Source organism: Uloborus diversus, chromosome 1 (genome assembly GCF_026930045.1).
Source record: "Uloborus diversus isolate 005 chromosome 1, Udiv.v.3.1, whole genome shotgun sequence".
Classification (NCBI taxonomy): Eukaryota; Metazoa; Arthropoda; class Arachnida; order Araneae; family Uloboridae; genus Uloborus; species Uloborus diversus.
In genome coordinates, this window is record NC_072731.1 from 57,274,358 (window position 1) to 57,293,673 (window position 19,316).

Genomic DNA, 19,316 nt, shown 5'->3' on the forward strand with positions numbered 1-19,316 from the left:
ACACATACACATACCCCCCCACACACACACATTCATACACACAACTACCCACACACTTATGCCAGCACACAGACACAAACACACATGCCTACACACACATACACATACCCTCTACACACAAACAGACATACCCACCACACACGTCTGCATACACACACTCGTGATTGCGAAAAACATAATTTGAATTCAAGACGTCAAAATTCAAATTAATTTTTTTATGTTTTTTTTTATTTATTTATTTATTTATTTATTTATTTTGAAGTTCGAGACAGGGATTAGAAGAACCTTTAAATTTATAAAATTACCGTTAATACTGCAGTGTTGTTTTCTTTCTTCGTTACTCACGTTGAGAGAAAACCACATTTATACCGCAATAATTTGGAATAACATGGTGCGCTTCCCATTTGATGACTTTCCTTCCCACGAATTCTAATGCCTACATTTTATACCTGTTTAAAATTGCAAGATATTTTATTTCAAGAAAAATGTTGTCATATTGTCGAAGTATGAGAGGGAGATTCAAAGAGCAGTAATAAATTACGGTTCATACTGTAAGGTTCTTCTTTATTAATCACGTTGAGAGAAAAACACATTTGCAGACCACTGGAATACTGGAAAGACATGGTGCGCCCTGTTTGGTGATTTTTATCCCACAATAACTCCTACCAGCCTTTTTACATATATTTTATTTCATTTATTTCTTTATTTTCATTTTTTTTTTTAATTCGAAACAGGGTCTAAAAGAACCTTCAAATTTATAAAATTACCTTTAGTACTGCAGTTTTGTTTTCTTTCTCCGTTCCTCACGTTGAGAGAAAACCACATTTACAGAGCTATAATTGGAATGAAATGGAGCGCTTCCCGTTTGATGATTTTTCTTCCTACGAAATCTAATGCGTACATTTTATACCTGTTGAAAATTGCAAGATACACTCTTTAACAAAAAAAATCGACGCACCAGGAAGGAGTTGTCCAATTGAGACACGAAAATTGGTGGATAGGAAAAGAATGTACAGAATAGTAAATGATTAAAATCTCAGAACACTTTAATAATTTATGTCAGAGTAAAAGTAACAAATTAAATATGGTGTTGATCCGCCTCTAGCCTGGATACAAGTTGAAGCACGGCGTGACATAGACCAATAAAGCTAACGGATGGTTTCCTGCGGCGTTTTCTGCCGAATTCGCCCCAATTGTCGAACGAGGTCATCAACATTCCGTGCCAAATGCAATCGCCTTGCCATAATATCCCAGACATGCTCGCTGGCAGAGAGATCTGGCGATCTGGCAGGCCAAGGAAGTGTTTGACAAGCTTGCAAACAGTTCATAGCAACACGTGCCGTATGTGGTCTCGCATTATCCTGCTGAAAAACCAGCTGAGAGTACTACAAAAGGAACGGTGGCAAAACAGGTCGTAGGATGTCGTCGACTTACCGCTGTGCAGTAAGTGTACCTCTAATTACGACCACAGGGGTACGGCTATTAAAGGAAATGCACCCCAGACCATAATGCCTCTTTGATTGCCGGTGTGGAGTGCAATAGTGAAAGCAGGATCCCCCTTCTGCCCTGGATGTCTCTAAACACGTCTTCGATGATCGTCAGGGCACAGTTGGAAGTGGGATTCGTCAATAAAGACTATACCTCCCCAGTCGGCATCATTCCAATTTGATCGAACCATGCACCATTGTAATCTGGCTCGACGGTGTGCAGGCGTCAGTGGCAGGTGGCGTAGCGGTCGGTGCGAGCGATTTCGCTGTCTCAATCGTCAGTAAATGGTCATCATGGACAAAGGTGTTTATGCTGAACGTCTGATGGTTGATAGAGATGAAGAAGCTGCTGTGACAGCTGATCGGACAATCACTCTGTCCCTGTCCTCACGATCTGTTGTGGTCCTAGGTTCGAGCCCTACCATCCTGACGCTGAACTCTGCCATTTTCCACCCATCCTTGCCAGCACCTTCGAATCGCCGAATCGCTAAACTCAACTGACGAGTGATTCTCCAATTTTTCCAACCAGCCTCTTTCAATCCAAGAAGAAGACCTCTCTCAAACTTTAACAGTAGCTCGTAATGTGCACGAACTCTGCGCCGAAGCATTTTTTAAGTTATTAAAAGTTAATCTGAATCGCAATCAAACCGAAATTTTTAACAACCGTTGAAGAACTGCTCCTTATATGCATCTGTTGAACGCGCAGTTCCGATGCACTGGAGATCAAACTATTCATTCATTGGACACCAAATTTTAATCATTTGCATATCTGGTCAAAACATTCCTGCATATGAAATTTCAAAGCAATCGGATGATTGCTTCTTGGTGCGTCGATTTTTTGTTATAGAGTATTTTATTTCAAGAAAAATGTTTTCATATTGTGTAAGTAGAAGACGCAGGTTGAAAGAATCTTAATAAATTACGGTTCATAGTGTAAGGTTGTTTTCATTCTTTGTTAATCACATTGAGAGAAAACCCCATTTACATAGCACTGGAATAGACGTGGTGCGCCCTGTTTGGTGATTTTTATCCCACAAAAATTCCTACCAGCCTTTTTATTTATGTTTGTAGTTAATTTAATTTACTTATTTTATTTATTTATTTATTTATTTTATTATTTATTTATTTATTTATTTATTTATTTATTTATTTATTTATTTTTTTTTTTTTTTTGTTTTTTGAGACAGGGACTAAAAGAACCTTTAAATTATTAAAATTACCGTTAATAAGGCAGTGTTGTTTTCTTTCATCGTTCCTCACGTTGAGAGAAAACCACATTTATAGAGCAATAATTTAGAATAACATGGTGCGTTTCCCATTTGATGATTTTCCTTCCCAAGAATACTAATGCGTACATTTTATACCTGCCTAAAATTGTAAGATATTTTATTTCAAGAAAAAATGTTTCCATATTGTCGAAGTAGGAGACGGAGATTGAAAGAACCTTAATGAATTACGGTTTGTACTGTAAGGTTCATTTCCTTCTTTATTAATCATGTTGAGAGAAAAACACATTTACAGAGTACTGGAATAGAAGTGGCGCGCCCTGTTTGGTTATTTTTATACCACAAAAATGTTTACCAGCCATTTCATATCTATTTTAAATTAATTAATTCAATTATTTTATTTTATTTATTTATTTATTTATTTAATTTATTTATTTCTTTTTTTATTGAAATTCGAGACAGGGACTAAAATAACCTTTAAATTTGTAAAATTACCGTTAATATTGGAGTGTTGTTTTCTTTCTTCCTTCCTCATGTTGAGAGAAAACCAAATTTACAGAGCAATAATTGGAATGACATGGAGCGCTCCTCGCTTGATGATTTTTCTTCCCACGAAAATCTAATGCGTACATTTTATACCTGTTTAAAAATGTAAGATATTTTATTTCAAGAAAAATGTTTTCATATTGTCGAAGTAGGAGACGGAGACTGAGAGAACCTTAATAAATTACGGTTCATTGTGTAAGATTGTTTTCCTTCTATGTTAATCACGTTGAGAGGGAAACACATTTACAGATAAGTAATTGGAATGACATGGTGTGCTTCCCGTTCGGAGATTTTTCTTCCCACGAAATCTCATGCTTATATTTTATACATGTTTAAATTAGTTTCGAGAAAAATATTTATGTAATGTCGAAGCAGGCGTCGGAGACTGAAAGATTCCTTTAAATTTATAAATTAAGGGTTCAGTGTAAGGTTGTTTTCCTTCTTTGTTAATCACGTTGAGAGAAAAACTCATTTACAGAGCACTGGGATGTTTTGAAACACAGGTGCGCTCCTCCTTGGTTGATCCCGCCAAAAATTCATGTTTCCGTTCATCTAGGAGACTGTTGTGCAAATTGAAGTAATTAAGATGAATAATCTTTTTTAAAATGAAGGAATTGGAAATTTAGATCGAAAATTACAGCACGTTAAAGCAGAACGTTGTGTTTTACAGTAGAACTATATAGTTTTTCATTTTTCGGCAGTAAGTTTGTGTTTTCAAATATAGGTGTAAATCATTGCTTTGCTTCGTGCATGGGGTAAAATTATAATTAAAATATTTTTCTAATGATTTCTTTTTTTATTTAATTTCTGTAATTATTGTTCTAATTTCTTTTTGCCATGCATTTGCACTACAAATTTTACTCAACATTTAAAACAAAACATGCCTGACATTATGCAAATCAATGCTGCACTAAACATCAGGAGGCTTCAATTAATCTTCGAAATCCTAATAGCTAGAAATTCGTTATGTTATAATTCAAAAAGCATTTTCTGTGTAACACCAAATATTCTTTACTAATAATAAAGCTGAAAGTCTCTCTGTCTGTCAGGATCTCTGTGACGCTTATAGCGCCTAGACCGTTCAGCCGATTTTCATGAAATTTGGCACAAAGTTAGTTTGTAGCATGGGGGAGTGCACCTCGAAGCGATTTTATGAAAATTCGATGTGGCTCTTTTTCTATTCCAATTTTAAGAACAAAATTAACATAAGATGGACGAGTAAATTATGAAATTATCATAACGTGGAACTGTAACATGGGCACAAGCCAATTGGCGAGATGCGAAATTATCATAACGTGGAACCGTAACATGGATACAAGCCAATTGCGAGAAAATTCAGGATACATTATTTGTAAATATACAGGCGAAAAAGACCTTTTAATTTTTCTATTACGGGCAAAGCCGTGCGGGTACCACTAGTACAATATAAGATCAGATTTTGAAAATGATTATTATTACCATAAACCCATGGAGTAACTGTTTTCTCACTGAAGTAAACAATATATTTAATAACATTATGAAAATGTTGATAATGCAGTGTATGCAGTGCTGTGCGTGTACGCGTGTGTGTGTTGTATGTAGGCTTGTGTGTTTGTGTCTGTGTGCAGGCCTGAGTGTGTGTATGTGTGTGTGTGTGTACGTGCGTGTATGTATGCGTGTGTGTGTGTAGGATATGGATGCAACCTGGAGACGGTTTTCGCAAGAGGAGCAGCATCGTGAGGCCGGTGGACGCGACGGTGGTGCTGGCAGATTGTGCTGACGGAAAAATAAAATGATAGGAATTCAAAACAGTCGAATGAGAACAATAAGCAATCGTGATTGTTCAAAAAAAGACTTAATCATTTGTTTCTTCCATATTTTGCAATATTTTAAAAAGAAAAAATGAATTTTAATGCTTTTTTTTATTTACGGTTGCCGTCGGAGAAAGAAAAGTAGTTACCAAGGTGATAGTTTGAGCAGTCCGAAGCTCCGCCCCTTGTCTTTGGGTCAACTCTCATTGGATGATTTCTTTTGTTTACACTGTAGTACTTTGTTTACATTGAGTCATAGGTGCCAAATTCGGCAGTTCTTGAAAAAATACGCCAACGCGACCCGGTTACCGTAATTCTACCGTACTTACGGCGAGCAAAATCTGAAAAAAAAAAGTATCCAATAGATATGAATGACTAATTTTTAAATTTATAACTTAAAATAGTTAAGAGTGAAAAACATTCCACGATATAAAATTTCATAAAATGTTTCTGTGATCAAAAACTTGAAAAGATATAGTATATGCTGCCAATTTTCAGGGAAAAAAATCACATTTGAGAAAATTAAAAATATGTTTCTTTGAAATGAAGAAAGAAAAGAAAGAATTATTAGACAAATCAATTACAATTTTTTGTAGCGTCGGTTGGTCAAACGGATAGCAAATCAGCTTTGTTGTAGGGTTACCAAAATTGCTCCATCGCCAAGATGGCAGTGGGTTGCCAGAATGAAATATTTATCGCCTCGACCCGTTTATCGTAATTCTACCGTTTGTTCAATGCGCCGTCGTGCCGAAACAATTTCTTCAAGGTATTGAAAGATTGCAAAAGATAAGGACACTCCATTTAAAGATTTTAGTGCAAAAGATAAGGACACTCCATTTAAAGATTTTAGTCCCATACAGATTAATATATTTATCATCTTGTATTTAAAAAAATGTCCTCCTATATTGTTTCAAAAAAATAAATAAATAAATAAATAAATAAATAATGTTTCAAAAGTTTTTAATAATGTCTCAGAAATGTATTTTTTTTTAAAATTATGTGTCAAACATGTTTAAAAAATGAATTTATAACAGGTAGCACGGTAGCTCTAACCCTTGATTGCGAAAAGAAATGAAATGATAAGCAAAGAAAACTATGATTTATAATTTAAATGTGGGGGTGAAGCAAATTTCGTTCGTACTACGACAGCTACGTATTCCTTGCTTCAAACTTTCTGCATACATCGTTGATTTTCCATAATTAAATTAACACTTATTTTAATAACCAATCGCATACTGATGGACTCTTACTTATTTCATCTTAAAAATTTGCAGTCAAATTTTTCACTGAGTAAACTTTTTTTCTTTTATGAAGCCGTGTACGTAGAATATATCTATATGTCTGCACTCATATAATAGATTATTGCAGATATATACGTAGATTTGCTATAGAAATATATGTATCTGCAGGTAATAAAAACCAAAGTTTGGAAACTCGAGAAAAAAAAAGAATACGCTAAATTGTTTGAACTGTATCACTTCATAAAACTGTATTTCAACTAAAGTTCTTTAAAATTTATGAGAAAAGAAAATATTGAAAGAGGGAGAGAAAGAGAATAAAAGGGGCGGGTAAATTATTTTAAAAACTCCGACAGATTCTTTTGAAAAAAAAAGTTTTTTTAATAGATCAATTGATAGCAGGCATCAGTAATCCTTGATCACGGAAACAAATGGACTAATGAACAAATTTCTACGAATATTTAAAAAGCGTTTTCTTACCTTCTGTCTCTAAAAGAAAGCTGCACACTTATTTCTGCGTGGTTTTTACCATCTTTGTAGATTTAAATTTACTTAAGTACTGAGTTTTTGTTTTTCTAAATTCGTTTATCAAAATGGTTTGCATTGGTAATATGTATAGTGAGTGAATCAGAGTCAACTGATCTGTTTTACTGTAAGAATGTTTTTCCTTCATTGTCATACCGCTATCGGGAAACGCTATTTACAGTATTGAAGGCATGAGTTGAACAAAACATGCAGCATGCAAATAATATTTGACTAGATTATCAAAAAGTGATTAAAAGTTAGTGAATATAAATGAAAAAAACTAATTAAATTATATAACTGCTAAATAATATAGTTATAGAAGTCATAAACAGTAACTTTAAGCATGTATACATAAGTGTAAAAACTTTCTGAAGAGCATTATAGTGATTTGTTCTGCATTTGTTTATTTATTTATTTAGTTTTAATTTAGTAGTGCTTTGTTAGATTTTGTATCCTTTTTCCACTATGAGAATAATTAAATTTCAAGCTGCATAATGTTTAAAAGTTTTATTTTCTGTTAAAACTCGTTTATTTATTTTCAGTTGTTAGCAGCAGGGGCTCAGGGACAACAACAGATGCTTATGCAAGCGGGTCTTGCACAGCAGTTACAGCAAGTAGGAAAGGTAATATTTGCATTTCTTTCTTTTTTATGATGAAATGATGCTTGTTAAAATTTGCATCTTCTTTTGTTTCAGCTTCATGTATCATGAGTAAGTATATAATTATTCTCGAAGAAAACTAAACTCTTCTTTTGCTTAAATTGTTCTAGTTACAGGTTTCATAGGTATACAAACTAACACAAGTTAAAAACGTGTTTCATTCTTAAATAATTTTAGCCTACTTTCCCGTTTTTTTTTTTTTTTTTTTTTTTTTTTTTTTTTTTTTTTCTCTCTTTAAGGAATAAAGCATGAAAGAAGGATTCACGTATCGTAAAGACATTAGTAAAAAAATCAAAAACGAATAAATTAATTAATATTGAAAGGTGGAAATTTTGTGCTTGTTCAACTTGAAAGTTTTATTTTATGAAGAATTTTTGAAAATTCTTTTGTATTTGTTGCTTGCCCTATTTTTGTCCATTTATGCAATATTTTTTTTTTCGTCTTAGTTGCCTTTAAATGCTTCATTTAGCACAAATTGTTAGCTTTATCTGACAGGGAATAGCATTTAATTCGCGTTAAGGGAGTTCGCGTTAACGGGGTTTGACTGTTTTAAAAACAAATTAATTGGAATATTTGCCAAAAATAATTTACTTTATTATTTTATTTAAATGCGATTCACAAAAAGTATTTAAAATTAAATAATTTTAGAAAAGTTTACATATTTTTCAATATTTTCTCTCGTTTTTTTTTTCTTTCAACAGTTGCCTGTAAACTCAGGTTTAGGTGGTATGCAGCTGAGTCCACAAGATTTACAACAGTTGCAACAGCAATTACAGCAACACAGTCTTCAGAGTATGCAACCTTTTGTTTTCCTCCAGCCTGGCCAAATACCTGCAAATGTGCAGGCTCAACTTTTCCTACAAAACCAGGTAGCACTGAATTAATCCTGTTTTGATAATAACCTACTTAAATGTGACCTGTCTAGTACTCTTTAAAAGTCCTAATCTAATGCTGTGATTCAAAGAAACTTTTTAATCATGTTACTAGTATCGCGATGGAAGACGTTAATCGTCGAAGATATTATGTGATGAATGAGTAAATTTGAGGTAGGGTTTTTTCTTTTACATGAAACCCTGATTTGCACTGATGAAACAGGGTCACTCTGTTGTTGGAAAACTGTTTTAATGCTCAAAGTGAATGCGCACGGAGAAGAGCAGCTCTATTTCGTCCAATTTTTGGTATTTTCAACTTTCCTCAACTGTAGGAGAAATTTTGAGTTTTAATCATGTTCATTCACCTTTGGTTTTTACTGTGAACGTAAAAACGCTCTAAACGAGACGCTTTAATCTCATTCAGGAATTTGTCAATCTTGCAAATAACTCTTTGAAAAGATAATGATGAAATATCCTGCAAGATTTGTTCTATGATTGTCGTACTTATACATTTATTTTTTTGAACATTTATGAATGCCGTTACATTTTCATGATTGAGTTTTGTGTCATTTATTTTATTTTAATATCATGTTTTGTTATGTTTCTGAAGGGTTTCTTTCGGCCGAAATTTGAGTTTTACTGTCAATCTTAAGAAATTAACTGGGAGCATATCTGGGATGTGCGATGTTTTCTACTTGTTTACTTTGTGATTTGTCTTGTCTTGTAATCTTCCTGAGTTACTGAATTGTTGTTCCCATCCCGTAGGGCCTTCTTCAGCAGGGTCTGATGCAGCAGAGTCTTCAGAACCTTCAACTCCAGGCCAGTCAAGCGGCCGTTTCTCTACCTCAGGGAGTGCTGTCCTCTCAGGCTGCAGCCACTGTGGCTGCTGCTGCCGCGGCTCAGCAGCAGTTTCAGCAAATGCACCAACAGTCACAGCACCACCAGCAACAGACACAGTCTCACCAGCAGCCGCGACCTCAAGCGCCTCCACAGCCGCCCCCACCCCCTTTGCCCCCCTCGTCCCTACAGTCCTCACAGCCTGTCATTATCACCCAAGCACAAATGCCGCCGACACAAAAGGTTAGCTCAAATAAATACATTTTATACTCATGATAACGTACTTAGTACATCGCAATGACTCAAAGAACAATTGAGGTTTCGCGCTTTCGAACCATTCTGAGACATTTTCTTGTTGTGTGAAGGTAGTTTTTCATGCGATAAATTTTCATTTCGAAAAACAGATTCAAATTCTAGTACAATCTAATTTTATAATATTAATATAGACGGCTCTTTTTTAATGAATGCAGTAGGCGCTGCTTAATGTGATCACTTTGGGACAAATACAATTTGATAACAATAACCGACTGTTAACAATAACCAAAAAGAATCCAAGAGGCACAAAATAATGATTTTTTTTAGCAATTAAGGTGCATTTATTTTGGCAACCTCAAATTAAAATCACAAAGACTCAACTGAATTCAGTTTTAAATTATAAATTATTAAATTAAAGGAATGAAAAATTCTGAATTATAAAAAGTTAAAGCTAAGATTTTCAATTTTTAATCACATAGTAATAGGTGAAGTAAAATATGACCATTATCCCTGACATTTGTAAACCAGTTTCAAACCACATTCAGCTTTTCTATCTTCTCCAGCATGGTTTTGTTTGTTGCTTAAATTTTAATTTAACTTCGCTTTGTTTTCAATCTCGACACAATTCTTGAATAGTTTACAAAGTAATGGCAACAATGGAGGTCCTACATCAATGCCTGCAACATGTCCAGCGACTGAACTTTTTTAGGTGCAAAAGAAAGTTTTTTTAGGGGGAGTCTGTGGTCACTGGGGACGAGCTTTATGTAGCCTCATTCCTAGAAAAATTTTGAACTGCTATTGAAAACCACAAAATGCTACACAGAAAGTTAGTCTCGTCAGGGTTTGCCTATGTATTTCTGTTAATTGAGGAACAAAAATGGTGAAAAAATTGAAAGTTTATGAAAAAGTGATAACAATAAACGAAGACGCTGATTACAATATCCGACTTTTTTAACGTGTGTTAACATACAAGCATTCCGGGACTTCGTGATTCTGATAACATTAACCGTGATCACATTAAGTGGCGCCTACTGTAATTTGTTTTCATTATTGGTTTCTTTAATGCTACCTTATTATTACTTTAAAGGTTAATTATTTTTATGAGTCAATTCAAAATTAGTGCTCTGCCTACGCACGTTTATGTATTTGTGTGTGTGTGGAAAGAGAGAGAGAGAACAATTTAAAAATCAAAAACATTAAACTTGTAGAAATGTAAATGATAATTCCCACTTTCAATTCAGCCAAAGTTTTGTACTGATTTTGTTTACCATTTTACAGAGTCCAGTTCACCAATCAAAACCTAGACCTACTGAACCAAGTCCCGAAGAAATGACAGACTTAGAAGAGCTAGAACAGTTCGCAAAAACTTTCAAACAGCGGAGAATCAAACTTGGTAAGCACAAAAAACGTAAATTTTTCATTCTATATATTTTTTAATGTATCATTTATTTAAGAGGGAGAAAAAAAAGTTTTCCAAAAGATTTAAATTATTTTTCTCGTACTGTTACGAAGCAGCCACTTCTAAAGATTTCCGAATTAGATAAATTTATTTTCAATTAATTTATTATAAATTTGATGTTCATTCTTTTAACCGTCTTATAGTAATAATTGAAATAAATGCTTTGAAACATTGAAATTTTAATTTTGTAAAAATCTTTTTTCTATACATATTTGAGATAGTTTTGGCATGTGCTTTAGGTAGGCCATGTTGCTACTATTCCGTATTAAATATTCCTTTAGTTATTTTTCCACATTTGTATTTGTGCATAAAATTATACTTTTTCATTGTGTATTGTTTCATTAACTTGAGACAACATTTTTTTTTTAATCTCCTCATAAAATGAACGTCAAAATAATATCTCAAGCTAAAGGGCTCTAACCACTTGATAATTACAACGCTTGATTCCAGGGACGAATCCAAAAATATTTGGAAGTTTTAATGGCCAGCGTTATATATCCTACTTAAAAAAGCTTCTCCTTTGCACGCGCCCATACTCCCCCCCCCCCCCCAATGAGATGAAAACTCATTCAAATACCTCCTCCCTACAATTTTTCAATGGTTAAGCTGATTAAAGATAATTGTGCTTTTGAAAATGAACAAAAAAAAACTGCAAATAGCAATAGCTCATTCAAACGAACCCAGTCAATTCTTTGAACTGTGACGCGCTGAAGAAGAAATAAGTTACAGAACGAAGCAAAAAAACAGGTTAACATTGATTCCATCTACTATTTTTTCCAAATTTAAAAATTTGAAGATTGGTAATATAATCATAACACAGGGAGGTCAGCTGACTCTTTGACCCTCCCCTGAGTCCGCCCCTGCTTGATTCACATTGTTGAGAAGATTTTGATCATTTCACCACGAGTTTCCGATATTTATTTATTTATTTATATTTAGTTGTCGCGAGCTTTTTGCCTTCAAACCCAAAGTGATATTTTTCCCCATGTAAATAAAGCAACCCAAAACATTTTAAATTATGTGCATAGGAACTAAAAGTTCAAATAGAAAATAAATAGTTTGTACCATATCTTTGCACAAGGTTATATGGCTCAAGCTGTTTAACTATGGGGTAAGACCAATTGTTTATTGAAGCATCATAAATCCTAATAAAATATAAGTTTGTCTGTCTGTCACATCATCATTTTCAGAACAGCCATGAGATGAGAGTCGTACCAGGTATTGAAATATTTAAAATTTTACGAGAGACCCATTTAGTCAGAACTCATTTTTGCTGGAATTAAATTAAAAGAGATAATAATTAAAACGTCAATTAATATTCTTGTGCCAACTTGGAGTTTTAGGTTGTTATTACATCCGGAAGATGGCAGCAACAAATATTCCGAACTTAGACTTTGTCACGCTGCCATTTGCCGGGATAGTTACAACTTACAACTCCACATTAGCGAAAACAGAAAATATAAATTGGGTTTTTAAACAGCGGTTAAGTCCCAGGTGGCTATTTTATACACATTTATGCATTACAGCGAACGGTTATTATTTGTATTGATGTTTATTCCGTTATAAAGGTTTTCGGCAAATTTGCCAGATTTTAGCGATAACAATTTAATATACAACCCTAAAGTTATGTCACATTTCTATAGCAGCCTCAATACTTCACACCATGTTTGAAACGCATTTAGTAAATTCGCTTTTCTTTGTGACCAAACATGGTGGCTACACTGAAGTGTATTTCTGTCGCTGCCGAGTTGAACGAGCACCAGAAACCTTCCCGGCCGAAAGTCTCCTCCGTTTTCTGACTGTGTTACTTACCTTAGCAGAAGTAGCAAAACATGTCAAAGGAAAAAGAGAGATCAAATGAACTTTACTGAAAAATGACAAGTGAAAACGTGAGTGAAAGTTTACATCTGAAAGTTTACATCTTACTCACCTACATCCACGGACTCCCCTTGGTCACTACATCCGGCTAAACCATAACCAGGGTAAGTAGAGTGGCGATTGGAGGAGTTCAAAGCGATTCTATTAAAATCCAACTGTATGTATCTATGTATATCCTGCCAAAGGCCGCTTCTAATTCGCTGTTGCGTGTCACGCAAACTTCGGTGATGATCACGTGACAGTAATGACCAGTTTGGTTCAAAAAATTCCCAAAATTTCGCCAAACCTGGTGATATTCGACAATTTCTTGCAAAACTCGCTACCAAAAAAGTCGCCAGTAACTACCAACTTTCCTCCAAATTTGGCATTAAGACAAATCGCCAACAACGACGTCATCACTGTGTGAGGCGGCGGATGTAGCCGCTGTAGCATGGATGCCTTTTTTCAGTGTCGGGGACAGATCCTTTGGTCGAGAGTCTTTGCTGTCGGAACTCTCGACCGAAGGATCCGCCCCCCGGCACCGAGTGGGCGGTGACTGACCGTGTGTATGTATCTTTTTCCAGGCTTCACCCAGGGCGACGTGGGGCTGGCGATGGGCAAGCTGTACAACAACGACTTCAGCCAGACGACCATCTCTCGGTTCGAGGCGCTCAACCTGAGCTTCAAGAACATGTGCAAGCTGAAGCCGCTGCTGCAGCGGTGGCTGGAGGACGCGGACGCGTCGCTGAACAACCCGGACGCGCTGAGCAGCGCGCACACCACCTCCGAGTCGATCGGGCGGCGGCGCAAGAAGCGCACCAGCATCGAGACGACGGTGCGGCTGGCGCTGGAGAAGGCCTTCCTCCAGAACCCGAAGCCCACCTCCGAGGAGATCTCCATGCTGGCCGAGCAGCTCACCATGGAGAAGGAGGTGGTGAGGGTCTGGTTCTGCAACCGCCGCCAGAAGGAGAAGCGGATCAACCCTCCGACCAGCTGTTCCATGTCCGGCTGCGGCTCGCCGCTCGTCTCCCCGGTCACCCCGGCCATGCCCATGGCCCTGGCCCTGCCCCAGCCACGCTCCCCGGTCACCCCGACCGACCTCTCGACCACGTCGATGCTGGCCTCCACGCCCACCGGCAACGCTCAACAAGCTACCTCAGCGGCCGCCACCAGGGTGTCCGCCATCGTCTCGCCACCCACGCTCAAGAGCGAGTAGTCGTTCTTCCTATAGATTATTATTATTTACGACTCTCTGCAACAGTTCCTATAACAACAAAAGAAATTCATATCACTGTTACAAAGAAGGACCATGTCGTCGTCGTCGACCGCCGTGTTCCGCGTGCGGGAACAAAATGATGGACCCTGCTGCTGCGGCAGGAATATGAAAAAAATAATTACCTCATGTCAAAAGAACATTATATTTTGAACAGTACCATGGCTTGAGCCATCTTTCTAGGGCAGGGATTGCGATGTATAAGAGTGTTGCTACCAACACTTGCTACGTCTGCAGTGTCTCAGGGAACTCACCATTCTTTCGTATCGTTTATTATTTCCTTTTTCTTCCCTCTCCTTCCTTCCTTCCTCCTCCTGCCCGGTCTAGCCCGTGTCCTGTCTTCATCCAGCAGGTCCTCGGCTGCCCGGGCTCAGTGTCACCTCTTAGCTATAGAATTGATCATCATTTCTCATTGCCGATGGCGAGCGAAGTATAAGATAGAAAACCAATGGCGCTTGGTTACAACAACAGAATACCTCTATCGGAAGCAAAGAAACATCTAATCCCATCTTCAATACATCCACGCCGCTCATGTAAATCGCCGTAGAACATGCCGCTTCTCGTTTTAGAAAAAAAAAAAACATATATTTCTATCTGATATTTCATCTTTCTAAATGAAATGTATATTTGTAATTTTGAGAAAAAAAAGAAAAAGAATATCGTGATTTTAATGTTCTGTACCATAAATTACTGAAGCCTTTGGGTATTCGTAAGAAACAAAAGAACCAACTCCATAGTTTGTATATGACTGTATATTGAGTTTGTAACCTTTGCAAATGTTTGTACAAAAGCAGAAGTGCTTCTGGAATTTTAGAGCTCTCACTTCCGTTGAAATTTTTTCTTATGAAGCGGCCGAGGTTCTGCGCGTTCTATGGTGATTATTCCAGAGTTTCAATCCAAGCGCCAGCCAGAGTTTGGCAAGAGAACGCTAGTAACTTGTTTGCCGCTTCCAGATGGCTCTTCCTAGTTCGTTTTTTGTCAGTTGTTGTCTTGTATATAACTGCTGCCTGTTTACTAGCAGGGAAACTTAGTCTTGTAGCGTATGGTGTTTTTATACCAGCATCTTCAAAGCAGCCCGTGTAGTGCGGCAGTTGCATATCCGATCGGCAATCAAAGCTCCCGGGAATGCCCACAACCGGGGGAAAAGCCATTGGATATGAGCTGCAGGTGAACGATAAAAACTTAAGTGGCAATTTTACGTAGACACACCGCGTCGCTTGCAAAGGTGAAAACATTTATGTAATGATGTAAGGGGCTCCACTATCTCAGGGTAAGCAAGCCAGAAACACGGTGTCGGACACCTCGGGGTGGAATCCTCTTGGGGACTGCATAATCTCTAAATTCAAAACTATTCAGCGAGGTTAACTCTTCCATAAATCAAACCTCATTGGTACTAATGACTATCAAATTACCTTTTAATGATCGGGTCTCATCGGCGTTTAAGACAAAGACCATCAGACTCATTGGTGAATCAAATCTCCTCTTTAATATTAACGAATTCTAAAAGTTTTGCTTTGAATTAGACTCTATTAACGTTAATGATGTAAACTCTCACTGGGCCAAACTTCTAGGGATCGCTTGGATTTGCATAGTCAGGTAAATTCAATCAGTCCAATAGAAATGATTTTTGCTTTATCAGTTTGATAGTCGTTTTGTAAGAATCAAAAGTGTTCCACTGTCATGTACTCTTTTCGCTTAAGATGAAAAAGATAAATGATTCGAAACAACTCAATCTTGATTCCTGGCCCAAGATGGATTCAGTATGACTCGGAGGTGCCGACACCCACCCCCGAAAAAAATACCTCATTCTTAGCTTTAGGAAAATTTAACAACAAAATAGTCTCTTCTACTGTAGCATTTCTTCCCAACACTCGTTTTTGATGTGCACCTAGAGAGGGCCGCCTGGGGGCCGGCCGCAACCTGTGACGTCAGCGTGTGTCCTGGACCTCCCCCCACCCCTCCCCCGCTGCCGGTCCCGGGCCCGAACCGCGTCCTTTCACTTCATCGTCACTCATCCTCTCATCATTGCAAGCAATCGAAATCAAAAAGCAGCTCAGGCAATGTTATGCACTCAGGTTGATTGTGTAACAAAAATTAGTGTGGCTTAGTGGATTTGAAGTACGAGTACTACGAATACGAGCACTAAGCATCCCTTCGGCCGAGTTCACGTCAATATTACGCTTTCCTTCCAGGCATGATAATTGAAGATGGCCCCAATAGATTTACTCGCAAATTATCTAAAACTGGAATCTCCTTTTGAATCTTCGAGTGCTTCGAATACGCTTCAAAGTTCATTTTGTTGGTTTCCTCATCCAAAAGTGACATCCATATTTTTTCAGGCTGTAAAAGCACCCCCCCCCCCCCCTTTCTATATTTTCCCCAGTAGTTTTTCAGTTTCAATAGAAAGATGATTTTTCAATTTATTTTTCGAGCACTGAATTCAACTGCGTTTTAAAAACCTGCATTTGTTTGATTCAACTAGAAGAAATTATAATGAATAGTTATTCTAATACGAAAGTAAAAACGTATAAGGCAAATACTTTTGCACCTTCAAACTGAACAATTTATTCTTGCATATTACTGTAAACAATGTTGAAATAGAGGAAACTATTTTTTTTTCTTTTTTTTTTTTTTTTGACACCTTAATATCGTACTCAATTGCGATCTCGTTCCTTTATCTTCATTAAAACTGTATTCAAAAGAAAGAAAGTAAGATAAAGAGAAAGTGTGTAGTACTATGTTTCTAAAATTTATTTTAAAAAAGGGAAAGGAATGAGTAGAAGAAATGTATATATACGAGATCATCTCAACTAAGATCTGTTTATAGAGATGTAGTTGCTATGCCATGCTATCTTTCAACTAGTTGTCCCACAGCTTAAATCAGCTTCCCCTCCCTCCTCAATATTTTGTAAAAGGTGTATACGAAGTACTCAAAATTCGTAGAGTGTTCAGTTTTCAGAGTCGGTAATCGCTTCAAATACTTGGATGCTTCAATCAGTTCATCTTGCATAAGAGAATAATGATTTTAAGCGATTGCCACATTTCGAAAAGTGTTTGCGTTTGGAAAAAAGAGATAAGAGTTCCCTCACATTTCTAACTTCAACGATGTATACTAAGACTCAGCCTATTGGCTCCGTTTTTTATTTTCGTGACTGTTGTGAGTTTTGGATTGTCAACCAAGTTCTTTTATGACAAATGGTCTGCTTTCAATCAATTTTCAAGTTAGAATTAATTTGAAATTGTAAGAAGAAAAGAGAAAAAAATCGGCTCATAAATTGACCCCCTTTCATGTTTTTAACACCTAGTTCTTGACGAAAACGTTTACTCACTAACATGGTTTAAGGTTTTAGTTTATTAATAAGGTCCATAACTTTGAATAGTCAATAAGTTACAGCTTGATGAACTTTGTAGGATACATTTTAAAAGACAAGATTGTAGTTTAATTTTGAAAACATTTAATCCGTGGTGGCCAATAGTTTTCGAGTACCTTGCTTTTTTTTTTTTTTTTGCTTTTTTTTTGTCTACAGAAAACAGCTACAAATTTACAAATTCAGTGAAATTACATGAGCAGTTAAAGTTAAACTAATATAAATTAGTGTTATTCAAAATTTTATAAAAGAGATTAAGTAACCTTTCCAAAATTTTTACGATTTTTCAGTTTACATTCTGCTTTTTTTTTTTTTTTTGCAATTTCTTTTAGATTGTATGTGCAAAGGCTATAAGTTTTCGGCTTTAAATTTTGTACTTTTTTAATCAGCTTTATTTCAAACAACAAAACAAAATGTAGTTTCAATAAATAAAGAAAAGAAACAAAAGATTTCCTTAATCAACCCAAATGTAAATACTCAATAGCAATCACAATGTTCGGTACTCAATGTTCAATAGTAATAACAATAACAGCCGTTGTTCATTTCTGCATTTCATAAAAGGCATGGGAAAAGAAACTCCTGCAATATTCATACGAATGCTACATAGTTATTTTTTTCCTTGGTTAGAGTTTAACTTTTTCATTTATCTACAATTAATTTATATGGTTAGAAAAGTCTAATGTTAACTAGGCAATTTCGTTCTTTGCTTGTAGTTTCAGTTTATCACAGGAGAAATACTGGACATGTTATTATTTTTATACTCAGACTATCTTTAAAAAACTGAATTGTTATGATGCTATTTATTTCTTGAAGTATTTTCCAACCTGTCACCCCCTCCCTTCTCTTAAATATATATATATATATATATATATATATATATATATATATATATATATATTAAATTTTGCCTTCTTACCTTAAATTACAAGATCATATATATGTATAAATACGTTTCTTCACATTTTTTGCCACACAACACTTCCTGTAGGAGGGGAAAGTAATTATTTTAATTTAGAACTGCTTCGGAAAATGCAGTAATTTTAATTAAAATTACACGGAAAACAGGACTTAATAAAAATTATTCTATTGTATTACAATTAATTTACTTCACTTTATATAAAACTTTTTGACATAATTTATATGAGACATAAGACTTTTTGCATAATGAAGCACATATTCCCTCGTCAAGTGGAACTCTTAGGTATCTATATCTACACAAATATGCTCATATAATGACCAAAGTTTTGCAATTAAACTTATACTTGCAGCTGAGACTTGGCCACCACTGGTTAAATTGTATAACTTAGTTTTTATTCTTGTATTAGTTAATCTTACATTCCTTGAAAAAGAGGTTTTCACAAGCCAGTTGCTCATTCATATTACTTCTATCAAACATTTGAACTCTTCCTAAAAAGCAAGTATTGCACGTTGTCATTGTCATGTGGTTTCAAAAAAACTGTGTGATTATCGACACTTTACGATAGTTCCTCGAGGTCCGCCCAGATCAGGTCAAAGTTCCTTAAAAATGTGTTCTGCTCACAATGTAAATGTTAACTATGGCTGCGCAAAATATAATGAAAGAATGCTATAATCAAATAGAAGCTTTAATTTTTATATATGTAATATCATATCTTGAAAAACGTACTACAAGACATTTTAGAGCCTTTGCTTTAAAACATTTGCAAAATTGTATTGCTAATGGTATTAACATGTTACTTTACTTTTTTTTTTTTTTCATTTTGCTGTTGACATCATAACATTAATGTTATTTATTATTATTTTTATTCATGTGATTTTCACTTCTCAAATTCCATTTGATAGATCAGTCGCGTTTCATATAGTAGCTTTCGAGATCAGTAACAAAAAGTTGAATTTGCTTTTCATGATTTAAGACAGCCGATATAAAAAGCTCAACAATGTTTGA

General features: G+C 35.7%; 1 protein-coding gene across 1 annotated transcript in view; it reads left to right on the forward strand.

Moving 5' to 3' along the window:
- LOC129229818 (POU domain protein 2-like) overlaps positions 1-14,038 on the forward strand; it is a 673,124-nt gene extending 659,086 nt beyond the window's left edge. The window contains exons 5-9 of the mRNA XM_054864195.1: positions 7,355-7,435; positions 8,173-8,340; positions 9,109-9,423; positions 10,714-10,828; positions 13,336-14,038. Coding sequence (XP_054720170.1) covers positions 7,355-7,435; positions 8,173-8,340; positions 9,109-9,423; positions 10,714-10,828; positions 13,336-13,967 — 1,311 coding nt within the window. The 3' untranslated portion in view covers positions 13,968-14,038. The remainder of the gene's footprint in view (positions 1-7,354; positions 7,436-8,172; positions 8,341-9,108; positions 9,424-10,713; positions 10,829-13,335) is intronic.
- Positions 14,039-19,316: the final 5,278 nt, after the last annotated feature.